At 32.1% G+C, this 14,535-nt stretch overlaps 1 protein-coding gene across 1 annotated transcript in view; it reads right to left on the bottom strand.

Annotated features, from left to right (window-relative positions):
• Nucleotides 1-1,026: 1,026 nt before the first annotated feature.
• LOC131841759 (all trans-polyprenyl-diphosphate synthase PDSS1) overlaps nucleotides 1,027-14,535 on the bottom strand; it is a 52,357-nt gene continuing 38,848 nt past the window's right edge. Inside the window, exons 5-8 of the mRNA XM_059190081.1 lie at nucleotides 7,984-8,073; nucleotides 5,946-6,077; nucleotides 3,271-3,465; nucleotides 1,027-1,974 (exon numbers count right to left, since the gene is read on the bottom strand). Coding sequence (XP_059046064.1) covers nucleotides 1,753-1,974; nucleotides 3,271-3,465; nucleotides 5,946-6,077; nucleotides 7,984-8,073 — 639 coding nt within the window. The 3' untranslated portion in view covers nucleotides 1,027-1,752. The remainder of the gene's footprint in view (nucleotides 1,975-3,270; nucleotides 3,466-5,945; nucleotides 6,078-7,983; nucleotides 8,074-14,535) is intronic.

Genomic DNA, 14,535 nt, shown 5'->3' on the forward strand with positions numbered 1-14,535 from the left:
GAAATTAAATAAAACAATATTTTGTAACTAATATTTATATTAAAAATTATTCATGATTTAGCATTTTACAGAGTACAATATTTACAAATGATACGGACTACGTACAAGGCTACACATATATAAATAAAATTCATTGACTCCCATTTTCTTTAACATTTAATGTACAAAAACATACTACTCCAATTCATTTAAGCTGACACAATCACGTTTAGGGTATATTATACTAAAATTTCGTCCATAGATTAACGATATTTGGTGTTAAAAAATTATAAATTCAGTTTCATAAAACTACAAGAGTGAATACTACGCCATCTTTTATACTATTGAATTTCCTCGTAGTTTCATAAGACCAAAACCACGAATATTTGGTGCCAGTCATTATGCCAGCTTTATACTATGTTACCTTATTAGTGACTAATATTTTATTTAGAAATAGAACTTTAAGAAAAAGTATTAAAATACTGCGCTATTGGTGCACGTTAGGTATCCTACCACACCTCAATATTTTTTTTTTGTCAGTAACACTGAAAAATTCGATTGTATTATTTACAAATACTAAATATAAATTTAACTAATATCATCCTTTATTATAACTTCTAACGGCTTTACCAATTTTTTCCTAAAATATTGTGCGGCCTAATAAAACCTACAATTTAATTCTATAACAGAGCATAAACACCACTAGTATGTGTACACTAAAGAAATTGAGGTAATTGGTTTTGAAAATAAAACTCGGGTAACTTATCCAATGACTCCAGTATTTACACGTATAACAACGAACAGCCGAACTCGAGCAGGAGATATCTATACTGTTACAATTTGTTATGAATACTAATTTGAATAATTGATGAATACTTTGTGCACTGAACACAGGTACTTCTAACACTAGACTTATAAAATTGCACAATACAAACATAAAGGAACGAAGATATAGAAGCATTGTCATACTCTTTATATACATTGTGATGATGAACAGCTTACACATCAGTGTTATATATATTTATACACTCAATTGTTATATATATAAATATATATAACAATTGAGCCTATTGTACATTTATGTACAGCGGTATTTGGTAACGAGTTGTCACACACGCTCACCAGCTAGAAAGCCTGGTTATAATAATAGCAGATAGCACACGGTATTTAAAGTACTGTCATAGAAAATCTTAAAATAAATCAGGTCACAAAAGTGAGGGATACATAAAAAGAAAAGTACAAATATCAATTGTATAAATTACTATACATAATGCTATATGTAATATAATTTTTAATATGTCGCGTGAGCGACGTCAACAATAGGTCAGTCTGACTGATTATATCATAATAAAACTACATACAATACTATATGTATATGGAATATAATGCATATATTTATCAGGGCACATGGTATATAAGTTGACGTAAAATATTTATGATAATATCTCGTCATGTATGAAGGTCGAGGCACCATCGTCCGCACTGCCGCACCAGCCCGGCCGCCCGACCGCTACATACTCATTTACAACTACAACGTCTCTCACGTACAGCCTTCACCTCGAAGGCAACTAAACTGTAGTGTCTCTAAACCTTTAGACTATGCTAAAGGGTACACAAGACAGGTACTAATATTTTCAAAGTACTCTTAGGAGTAGTCGAGTGTAGTCCAAAAACTACTTTGAAAACGTGGGTCCGAAGTACGAACCGTAATAGGTATCGCACTCGAACCGCGAATACTTAGAATACATTATCTAGTGTTTGGGAGGTGGGGTGCTATTTAATCCTATTGAGCACGAGGTCGGCGGTGATGACGAGCCCCTTCTGGTAGGGCGAGTCAGCGAGCTCGGCGGCCAGGCGCGCCGCCTCCGCACCGTGTTTGCGTGCCAGGAAGCGTGTCTGCTCCAAGCCGCGGGACTTGTGCACCAACTCAAACGCCTTCTCCACGTCGCCCGCCTCTTGGAACCGCCTCATTATCATTGGATTTAGCTCTGGGTACTGTACAAACAAGCGCAACACCTATTAGTATTTCTTCGTTTAACAAAGTTTTATTGAAGGAAGCGGCCTTGATGGAATATGGCCACCTCTTGCAGTATACGTAATTTTATGTTATTTTTACAATAAACACTACTTTATCCTTATCTTTTATTTACATAGAAAGCCGTTATGTTAATAAGGGGTGAAGAGTCTAATACTAATAATCTTGTAGTGCAATATTATTAAGTCACAACATTACAAAATAAAAAGAAATATAATAAGAGATGTACCAGCATACTTTGTAAATGTTTGTATGTATATATATATTTTTTTATTTATTAAAACTTTAATGCACAAATACATAAATAAAGGAGCACATGGCGGACGTAACACCTTGAGGCATTTTCTCCCAATCAACCAATGAGCAAACAGAGATTCATGTAGGCGGTGCATTAACAAAATTTGAATTTGTAATCTAAAAAATAATAATAAGAAGATAACTTTAATATGATTTTACGCGAATCATATGCGAATATACTATAATACATAATATTAATAAATAATTATACATATATAAATATAACTACATACACTTACATACATACATACTTACAAATACACATACAATTATATATTTATATACAAACATTTACTAAGTATGCTTAATTGCTTAGCTATTGCTAAGTCAATTAATTACTTCTTATTAAGATATTTGTGAATATCTTATAACAATATGGCACGTTAATTCTAAAGGAATTATTTTATAACCAGTTTAATTAGTACGTAGTTGCGAACAAGTAAAGCTCTTAAGAAAACAACAAAATACACGAGCTCGTAAGGAAAAAGCAAAATAAAAGTTCAAGCTAAATTTTTTTGAGCTGAAATAAAGTCGTTTAAAAAAGAATGACTATTTAATTTCTTCATGGTGTTATTTTATTTGTCATTTTTCATATGCAATGTACAATTGGGTTAATGTCTTTTAATTGCAAAAAGAATTAAGTTTTTTGCGACCACTGGAGTCGCGTTAAAGCGTCGCGTCTATGGTAATGGCGTTAATAGATACACAGTGTCGTTTTTTAGTGGATAAGAATCCCTCATCGCCGCTCTGGCGGAAGTACGGCCTTTTAAATATTTATCTACACGTAAAAAAAGCCTTTTCATGTTATACCTCCGTTATTGTTACATGTCGTCACAGAACAACAGAAGATTTTAGTCTTTTTTTACTGTTATGGTGGCAAACGAGCTGACGGCCTATATACATGAAGAGCGCTACGAACATCCAACTAATAACACAAATATAAAAAAATATATGTTTACCTTTTCGCAGGCAAAGAGTACAGGCGCTGTGGCCAGTCCGAGTTTGAGGTCAGCGGCTGTTGGTTTGCCCATCGCTTGCGCCGATGATACGAAGTCCAGCAAGTCATCCACCAGCTGGAACGATAGCCCAAGGTTGCGTCCGTATTGGAACGCCAGCTCGCTTGTACTCTCATCCGCGCCACTGAGTAAGGCCACCTGTTGGTAACAGACATTGCTTTAAATATCGATGATGACCCAGAGGATAGATAGCGTCATAGAATCCCAACACTAAGTAGACCTACTTTACTCAAAGTACTATATAACTAATAGAAGTACTTAAATATTTTTTTAAAGTAAATAAAATATTCTTTTGGCACATCGGTACTGTATATATAAATATTTACATATTGTCGACAATAATATCAAACTAAAATACAGTTCCAATATTCTATTTATCAATGTACTATGTATTTTTATTAATACGTCTAATCTTCGTGATATTAAACCTTATATAACCCTTTTAAAACCTACCAAAAATAGAAAAAATGTATAGTTTGAGTAAAATGGATAATTATCATTTTCAACATTGAATGCTCTAAATACGACGAAGGGACCACAACAATGAGTATTATGTTTCGTACCTAACACAATTTTTCAATAAAATTAGATTGCAGAAAACCTTTTTTTATTCATTTATTTCTTCAATAAATAAAAGATTTAACCAAAATAATTTATTCCAGTTTATCAATATATCCAAATATAGAGATACAAACTTTACTATGACATTTGTAGCCTTACTTTATGAAAAATTATTTGAGTCTAGTAGTCACTACATTCCCAATAGTCGAAATTCGACCATAATTAATTTAACATTCCGTAAGCCTATAGATAAATCCTTACTAATATTATATATGCAAACGTAACTCTGTCTGTCTGTTGCGCTTTCACGCCAAAACTACTAAACCAATTTAAATGAAATTTGGTACCCAGATAGCCCAGATGGACTTCGAGGAAGGACATAGACATACTTTTTAATGCAAAATAAAGGTTGTAAGGGGTTGAAAGTGGAGATACAAAGTTATCATATGCGGTTGAATACATGTAAACGCGTTGTATACGTCATTTGTAATGGCAGGACGCATGCGAAGTTGCGCGCAACTAACCATTGTCAATCTATTGTCTCCTTAAAAATTAAAATATATAAACATTTGCTCTACACTTTTATTGATGCCAATTGCAAGTGCAAGGGGAGAGGGAAAGGGTGTATAGTTAAAGGTAGTAGCTTGAGTTATTTTTTAGGCTATTGCTTAAATATAAATAGAAATAAAGTTGTAAGGGATTGAAAGCAAGATGAAAGATTGTATGGAAGTATCAGCACTTTCAAAGGTAGAAGCTTGAAACTTATTTTTTTGGCTGTTAATTGAGGTATATAGAATTCTGTACGGTAATTTTCATTTTTGAGATTACAAAATATTTTCTCATTATTTGGTCAAGGCCACTATTTTACGCGAACGAAGTCGCGGGTACAACTAGTATTATTAACATATTTTTAATTTAACAAAAAAACAAAAGAGTATATATACGTATGTGTAAAATACGGTAGCGTGTGTATGTTTTTTTTATTATTTTAATGTATTTTAATGCATAATTAACTTTTAACTACAGAGCTTCTGTTACAAGTCGGTATTGCAAATTTGTATGTAAGTATTAGTTTCAAGTATCCTTGTTCGATACATTGTTTCAATAAGTCCGTAACGATGCCGACTTTAGTAGACTGTGCAAATTGAAGCAATTACATGAATTGTGTAGGCATATATCTGCGGTCTTTGAAGTAAACGATTTCACATTGCATGTCAGTTGCGCCCTCGCGTTGCGTATACTATTTAGTAAGCATTACAATAATATTATTGAAACTAGAACATTCACAGAAATAAGAAAACATAACTATGTTCATTAACAAAAGTGCTTAATATTTACAATCGTTATTTATTTTGTTTCTTTTAATATAACTCTTGCTCCTTTGGTTTGCCATTTCGCTTTTTTATAAATTTTTATTTTGCATTGTCATTGGTTTTATGATCAACATCAAAGCCGTAAACAGTCCTTCAATCTGTTACGTTTTCATTTTATACATGTGTGTTTTAATTTCTTCCTTAAGTTTTCTAAAACATTACACCGATAGAATATCTGTGCAAACAATGTCCTTCAAGAAGTATTTATTAACTGATCATAGATAGGTAATATTGACGCGAATTAAATAAACAGACAAGGACAGCATGTCGTGTCTGAATATTAAGATGTTACTGTACTTTTGCAATTTAGAATTTACCATATATTTTTAACACAATAGATTACAAAATATTATGAGCCCGCAAATAACACCACAAGGTCTATTGGCCTTTTGTTCACAAAGTTACTATTAAGTGATGTATTTATTTATGAAAGTTCACTAATGAAGAAAACAGCGAAACTAGTTTATTACTTATTACTCTGCCAATTGTTGATATCTCGCGAAGATAGAGTATTTATTTATGTTAGCTAGCTAATAAATAGTACATTGGGATTGGCTCGATATTTCATTTCTTGTTCGATTACGGAATTTACTGGCTACATTAATCCTATGTCACTAGCGTAGATCACAGATATTGTCAACAAATGAATTATCTTGTACTTGGGTAAGAAATATATGCAATTACCGCTTTAACAGAATTGGCTATGAGTGATGCTGTTTTCCTGTAGGTCTTTGTGAGGTAGTGCGCAAACCGCTCGTTTTCAGTCTCCTTGCTACCGAGCTGCATGAACTCGCCCTGCACTAGGTCTGTAACCACCTGAAACCAAATTACAATACAAATTATAATAATAACTTTCATGGATAAAAGTACAATACTAGATACTACTAGGATTAGCAGGTAATCTGAAAGCTTGAAAGATAGGGGATCAAATCCTAAACTGTGTGTTTAATACGTATAGAAAATTGAAAATTACTATTCTTTTGGAATATCGCCGAGTTTAAATATAATATATTAAAAACAATACAAAAATATATATTAATATAAATTAATCTGCGACAGTGGAATTTAAGTGCAGTGCATCAATGGTCTATTCGTTGCAATTTAAAGTGAAGGCACTTCTAAGTCACTTCATTAATACGTTCCATGAACAGGGCACACTCATTTAGTCATATATATACCTATTTCAGACCAATCATAATATTTTTTATTTTCATTTTATAAACATTATTATAATTAAAGATCCAAGAACGTATTTAATGACGTCTATAATTGTTGCTGGTTTGCTTTTGCGATTTTTATAATTAATCAGTAATATTTGTCTTGGTAATAAACTTTCATGATCAGGACTAAATTATTGACTTATAGCAATTTGGTAATTTTAAAAAAGAATTGCCGCATTAGCAAGCAAACTAATGTCGTCCAGGTAACTATTATGATATTGTTGTAGGTAATTTGAAATCAGTTTCCTTTGCATTTAATAAAATGCTTGCATACCTAAGTGTTAAAAAAATGGAAAGTAAATATTTATGGGTTGTAAAATATTTGTTGAATTAATTTTGTCTATAGGTTATACTTTAAAGGTTTAAACCTTTAAAGTATAACCTATCCAATAAAAAGTCATTCAAATTTGATTAATCTCAAGTTTTCTAGATTTTATTTTCTAGACATACTACTAAACTTTCTTAATCAAAAGTAATGTGCTAATGTAATGTATTTCTCTATTATTTCAGTTCACTCTTCTTAGAATAGACAAATTTAATTTTGATATAAACACTAATATAATAGGTTACATATTATTTTTTTAAGATTTTTCAGATAGACACTGTACTGTCACATATACAATAACATATTCTTGTGTACATTTCTAGTGTATTCGTATGTGACGGCCTCCGTAGTCTATCGGTTTAGCACACCGCTTTACTAATAATTTCAATTCAAATATTCTCAGGATACAAAAATATATTTTCTTTAGTACCTATAATTGATTGTATCGATATAGGTATTTTCTACGTGTTTGTGTATAAATTTAAAAAAATATATTCTGCTATTTCTATCTATTGTCTAGTAAACATGACACAAGCTCAGCTTAGCTTGGGACTAGAAGGCGCTATGTGTCTGTTTTATCAGTGGTTTATTAATAGTATCATAGAGTCAAATACAGAACAATCAAGCTGAACAGTGATGTGATTACATTGTAAAACCCTATAGCTGATATTAAAAGCGTCATTGTTTTATAATTATCACTTTATGAGATGATAAATATGCGTCATAGTATGTGTTTAAGTTCTAATTGCAACCGGTTTGTATTGATTAATTTTTTATTATAACAACCATATCAATGGATATGGTTGTTATACATGTTCTGTTTGCCGGCATATTTGTAGTACAACCATTTTCATACTTTTAATGTACGCTATCAGAAATTTGTTATATTTCCATAATATATATTTAAATAAGGCCCTAGATTGAAGCTTTGAATAGATTTTTATACTACAGAATTGGTGACTTTTATGTTTCTGGTTCTTTGGTCGTTTACAATAATTTGACCATTTTAAAATCCAAGACAATAATGAAAGTTTCTTGCCAACATTTAAGCTCTGTATTAAAAAAGTAACATCTTTTGAAGCGAATATTATAAGCAAGTTTTGCAGCTGCCCATATTACTATGTCAACATAGTTTTGAGCAAAACCTGTCATCGTATCAGACACATATTGCACGCACCTGGCTAAGTACGAGTGTGACTTCATCGCTGCGCAAGCGAGCTATCATCATCGACGCCACGGCGAGGATGAAGTCGCCGGCCATCGCCACCTGGAAAAATAAAAAAAAAACATTATACTAGAAGCAAACAGTGAACTTATAAATTTAAATTTATTACTATACATAGTTGCATGCCTGCATAGTTGTATGTATAGGGGTAGGTAGGTTATTTATGACCTAGCAATGAATACCTTAAATGTAATAATAAAATATGTATATCTAAATATTCTAACCATTTTTTTATACAGAATATGATCATTATCACAATTTATTTCTTTCGATTCATTCTCTTAGTATATATATTTTTATGTTTACATTTTCTCGAAATAAATTGAAACATCTCTACAGCTGCTTATTTACCCCAACTAATGTAATAACAACTCAACATGACTTAGCACACACAATCATGGAATAATGTCTTAAATTTGCAAGGTACTATTCCATCTTGTACTTATTAGTTGGTCTCAGTATTGGGTATGAACTACTTGTCTTTGTTATTTAATGTAGTAATGTTTATATATGCACATAAATAATTTTATTACCACAAAGCACCTAATTTGCATACCTTTACAGCATAAGATGGACATTTGTATATTTTCATATTAACATAACATCTGTAAAAGCAATTGTTCAAGCAAATAAACATATCAATCTGCCAAAACTAGTACTTAATCCAATAACATTACTTTAAAAAAGCAAATTTACTATTAATTACATTATACTCGAAAGTGCATTTGCCGAATCACAAACTAGTATTGCACCAAATTGCTTATTTAAAATTAAGGTCATGCTGATTTCAATATAAAAAAAAGATTAGTAGTAAACTCAGTCTAGTTAGAACGGTCTGTGATTACACAAAATGTCCTTGAAACATGTTTAAGGTAAACTTTTATTATTTATATGCATTATATTAAACAATATTAGTGAGTACCAACAACGATCAAATGAAACGTACGAAATATCGTTAAATGTATCGATGGCGATCATTTCTCCGGTACGGTAAGAATGCCGAGAAAGTTGTGATGCGTCGGCCGGCCGCATACTAATGACGCACACGTATCGACGGCCGCTTCCGAGGCGCGGGTATGTGTTGCGCGCAACACACACACCGGTCTGCACCCTGCGGCTACTCGCCTTCGTTGACTCCATTCCATACCTACTTTGCTACACCATTAAGCCGCTTGATTCAAGCTAATGCACTATCTACGTAACTTGTTTCAGCATGTCTACAACATCATATTACTGGCTATAATGCTCGGTGATCTAGCCGCATATGACACTGCTTTACTTCCGATTGGCATAAGTTCTCACACGGTGCAAAAATTTTTATTCATAAGTATGATTTTTTGTATGTGTCTGGGTTTTTTATATGTTTATACGAAACTTCGAGTAACTAGATTCTCCGTGTCATTTTATTTATTTTAAGCACAGCGGAGCCGCATTCGGCTCTCAATAATTAAAAAAATATCAAGAGTAAAGAAAAAACTACTGTACTGTCATCATTATCATCTGCTTCTTCCTTATCCCATTTATTTGGGGTCGGCGTAATATGTTTTACTACTGTACTGACAGTAAATTCAAATTACAAATTAGACATCAATTCGAAGTTATCATATACATTGAAAAATGAGCGTCGTCTGCCTCTGTCTATTTACTGTGCTGTGCATGAGCACATGAATGCTACAGGTGCGGACAGTGTGACGTGGACACTAGCGAAGGGATCCGTGCGCGGCCACACTCTCATTAGTAATCACCGGACACTTGTTAGCCCACATTCAGTGACCGACTTTGGATTCCATGCGCCTACTTTAACGTTAAAGGGATATGACGGAAATGAGAGCCAGTTTTCGTATAGCATACATTAGTTAATAGTAAGAAATTAATGTAAAGAATATCTGTCGCAATATTAATATTTAGTATAACATAATACATGGCTGGATATTTGTGTGTATAACATTCCATTCCACGGTTACGGATAACTGTGTAAGGTTTCAATTGGAACGGTCTATTACTACGATAAAATTAACATTTATATAAGAGTATTTAGACTATTTACGCCAATACACACGTTAAGTCGTGCCACGAAGTTTCCCCGGAAATGATAGTCATTCATATGATAAAAAGTAACTTTTTCCTGATCCTTTCATTTTTTCTTATGTCAAGGTACATAATTTGTCTGTGTTGGACTATACTATCATACACAAAAAATAATAGCAGTTGAAAAATATATTTCTGTTAACAGACAATAACTTACAAAATATTCAAAAGCTAATTAGAGTAATATTAATAATTAAACTATAATTGAAAATTCAATTTGAAAATTATTTAAGAAGCATTACTGGCCTTTTAAAGCACGGTATGACGAAATATGAGACCTTTGTAGACATTACAACGGAAAACGCAATTTAAAAAATGTGAAAGTGGTAAAAGATTACGCATTTCCATAAAACAGTATGACTGGAAGATATCCGGATACAAGGCCGGTTTCAAATACATGACACATTCCGTTCAACGCAATGCTCTATTGTAGCATATAAATAAAAATATTCAATCTTTTACAGCTAATTTGTACGTATATATTTTTTTATTAGTATGTGAGAGTGTTAGAACTGTTGAAGAATTGGAGGATGCTGGCTTGGTGATTATAGTGTAAAAATTAATTGATTGATTGATCTGTAATTGAAAAACTTGTAAGTGCACCTTTACATAAAATATATTAAAAATATATCGTTACTAACACTATTCAATTGTTTTTTTGTTATAGGATTTATGACCGCTCAGTAAATTGACATTAAAATGGCAGACATAGTAGGTACATGCACTATTTGAGGTGGGGAAGGACATATTTAACTTCCTGTTTGATTAGTACACTGTGGTCAGTCAATGGAAAATTTTAGGGAAATAAAAACTGGTAACATTATAAATAAAATCATTACAAAAATTGTCAGCGGATATTGAAAAATCACCAACGTTATATTAATCCTACATAACCAACTAAAAACTATTTCATAAATTTTATACTTCAGTATATGAAAATACCGAATTCAAATCGCATAATATGAATTAAAAAGAAATACTAGGCAAGGTAATATCCTAGATTAGGTATGAATAAGGATTCTGTGATTTGATTCGGACCATTTAAAAGGAAATTATAATATATATAAACTGTATAATAATTAGAAAATGTTTAATCTGTATTATATATAAAAAATAAATAAATATATTATTTATTTATTTATTTATTTTAATGTTAACTCGGATTACATCCATATTGTGTTAGTAAAAAACTTACAAAACTATGTTAGTAACTTATAATATACAGATACGTAGATATATTTAATTCATATATTGAAGTCGTTCAAATTTTAATAGCAACGGGATCGAGTCACGGGAAGAAGCGGCAATGGCGCGTGTCGTATGCGGTTGGTTGATCAAACCGTGCACATATTAACATACTTTCTGCCGTTGTAGCTAAACTAAAAACGCATCCGTTACGCGTGCACGCTTGCCGCTACATCAATGAATATAAACCCGCTCTACGTAATTTAAGTACAAAATCAAAATTCCTACATATATGTTTCTTCAATCAACATTTCCAAATTTATGATCGCACGGCACAAACAACCCATCTATGTATAATATGTATGTATTTTATTTCATATCAGTATCGTAACAATACCTGTGTGAATTGTCCTGAGATTATTATTATTATAATTTACTAATTACAGACCATAGTTAAAACGATATTCATATACATATCTACGTAACACACAACTCCCATGATAAGAGTGAAAGGCTTTCACAAGAAGGCGTCGAAAGTTAGCCCAACGTGAGCCACATGAATAATTTACCAGAAAAATCTCTACGATTTCACGCCAACTTAATTCTGAATGCGTTGTGGTTTCTATTCTGTAATTCATTACACCCATACATTGTAATGCAAGTTTGCACCTTCGTCGAATAACTAAAATCGCAGTCGGCAGTCATAAATAATAAAATCAACTCCGGGATGGGAAGCTATAAAATATATACCGTAATAATGGCTAAAGTTGCAAATTAAAAGCTCGCCTTTAAAGGAATAAGACGGCAATAATAAAAATTCCCTATTCAAGGTCATTTAGTGTCAGCCACCCGGAAAGCTGAAGTCTTCCTTATTGGTATGAAGTGGCGTGAAGACAAAAAGGAATTACATGGTAAAAAGGCACTTCATAATTTCATATCAACGTGTATCTCTCCATATACGGAGGGGAATACCATAGGGTTATAAGTACGCGGAAATTCTTTGTTAAATTATTTATAGAGGCGGGAATTCATTCGATGAAAACTTTTTAATATAAGGATAGTTGTATGTCGAAGGCCAATGACTAGTTGCGACATTATTTTCACAAGCGACTCTCTCGTAACTAGACAGAGAGTTGATTGTGTGCGTTTACTGGTGTGCGTCGCTCAGATGTAGTGATATTTCGCAAGACAGCCTTGACAGTGGTGGTGGGTAGGTGTAGGTGGCCGGCTGCGAGTACGGTGCAGCGGCGGACGGAAGGTGAATGTGGCGGGATGTATGTCGTACTGTCGGCCTTGACTCCCCCCTCATCGTTTTTGCAAACTACGGACTTGTTATCACGATCTGACTACAATCAGGTATCCAATAAATCAACCGTTCGTCGGTCAAGTATAAGCAACTTAAACATCAATATTGATGACCACTGTCGACAAATTACTAGGAAATACAGTCTTACTTAAATACTTAAAAACACCTTTTCACATTTTAAGTTTTAACAATTAATAAGGTATTTTTGTTTGAAAATAGAAAGTAGTATTAGTTAAATATTTAAACCTAGTTAAAGGAAATTGCTAAGAAAGGTTTGATACTGACAACGTTACAACACTTAGTTAAAAAAAAATTATAATTATTTTTCTATATTATTTATAACTACAAGCTATTTCATTCTAATAGAAATAAATAACAATCTGATACAAATTTATGTCATCTACATAAAAAAAAAGTAAATTAATATAATAAAAGACATTAAAAAACCAAAATGATATATTTTTTATAAAACAAAGCCAAGTCAGATCATAAATTTAAGGGCCACTGAATTAGAAAATGCGTACTATGTTCACTACAAAACATTGGCAGTTCCTGATGCCTTTATCTATTTTTATTCTAGATATCGAGGCAAAATAAGAAGGAATAAAATATATAGGTTTATTTCACTCATCCGCAACAAACTCAAGCACAATTAAAATTCTTGTTTGACTGTCCTACTTTTGGTAACAGTGCTCACTTTTGATGACATTTCTGCGCAATACAGATTTCGACATTGACACATTATATTAACAAAAATTATGTCCAAACTGAATATACTGAATCCATGAGAATGAACTGTGAAATCAAGTGTGTACGGACGTGCACATTAACGCTCTTTTTATATAGGTAAAATTTAGTACATAGACGTGTTACAGGTTCTACGGAATTATCTATTGATATCAATTGAAAATTTTGAATCTTAAAATATTCTTTGTGAAATTTGTTGAGTTCTACTTTTGAAAGAATGCTGTTTAGTTATTTGTTGATTTTAGTATCAATTAGGATTTATAATTAGGATTTCAATAAACCGACTTAAATTTGGGTCGTATTAATAAGGGAGATTTTTTTTTATTAAAAATAGTGATTCATACGAATTCGTGTTGATATCAAATAATATACATAGAATAAATTCAGTCGACTTGAGAACATTCCTCTTTCTAGAGTTGGTTGAATAAAAACTATAACCTTAAGGCTTATTTTTAAGTAACCAGTTTCATGTACATAATTAAAAATTAAGAAAATGGTAAAAAAGATTATGAATCAAGTGTGACTTGCAAATATATACAATATTAGGAGATTTATTAGCAAATTTAGAACGTCTTCATTGAAATTCATGGGAAATAACTATATAAAAAGGTAATTCGTATTAGTGTGCTATACTTAAATATACAATAAATTTTGTGTGCGTGCCCTAACATGGTACATATATCTATAATAACATATCTATATTTACCAATTATGATCATATATACATTATGAAATGCAATAAATATTGAGTATTAAATAATTCGCTATATAGAGACGCAAGTCGGTTAGCCAAATGAGTGTGATCGATACTTGTTCGATTTCTGTTTATCAAAGTATTTTGTACAGAGTGAGTGGAAGGTCCGGGTCGTTGCGAAACCAGCGTAGTATCTAGTAGCGATTAGCGACCGACGACTGGCCATCGTTTCAACACACCTGTCTTTGGATGGCAGTGGCATGTGTATCAAAATAACTCCTTTTGTAGACATACCAAATAGTTGTGTGTTATGCCTAAAGAATGAGCAATTAATGATTATGTATTGCAAAATATTTAACTATGCACTAGAGTCTTTTATAAAACAATTGTATTTTTAGTTTTGTTTAAGTCACATTGTTCAGTGCATTAAAAATATAATTTATTTGACATTTACCTATTTCCCAACGACCAAGAAGGTTTATCG

This window comes from Achroia grisella, unplaced genomic scaffold (genome assembly GCF_030625045.1).
Source record: "Achroia grisella isolate CSIRO2021 unplaced genomic scaffold, CSIRO_AGI_Agris_v1 utg1920, whole genome shotgun sequence".
Taxonomy (NCBI): Eukaryota; Metazoa; Arthropoda; class Insecta; order Lepidoptera; family Pyralidae; genus Achroia; species Achroia grisella.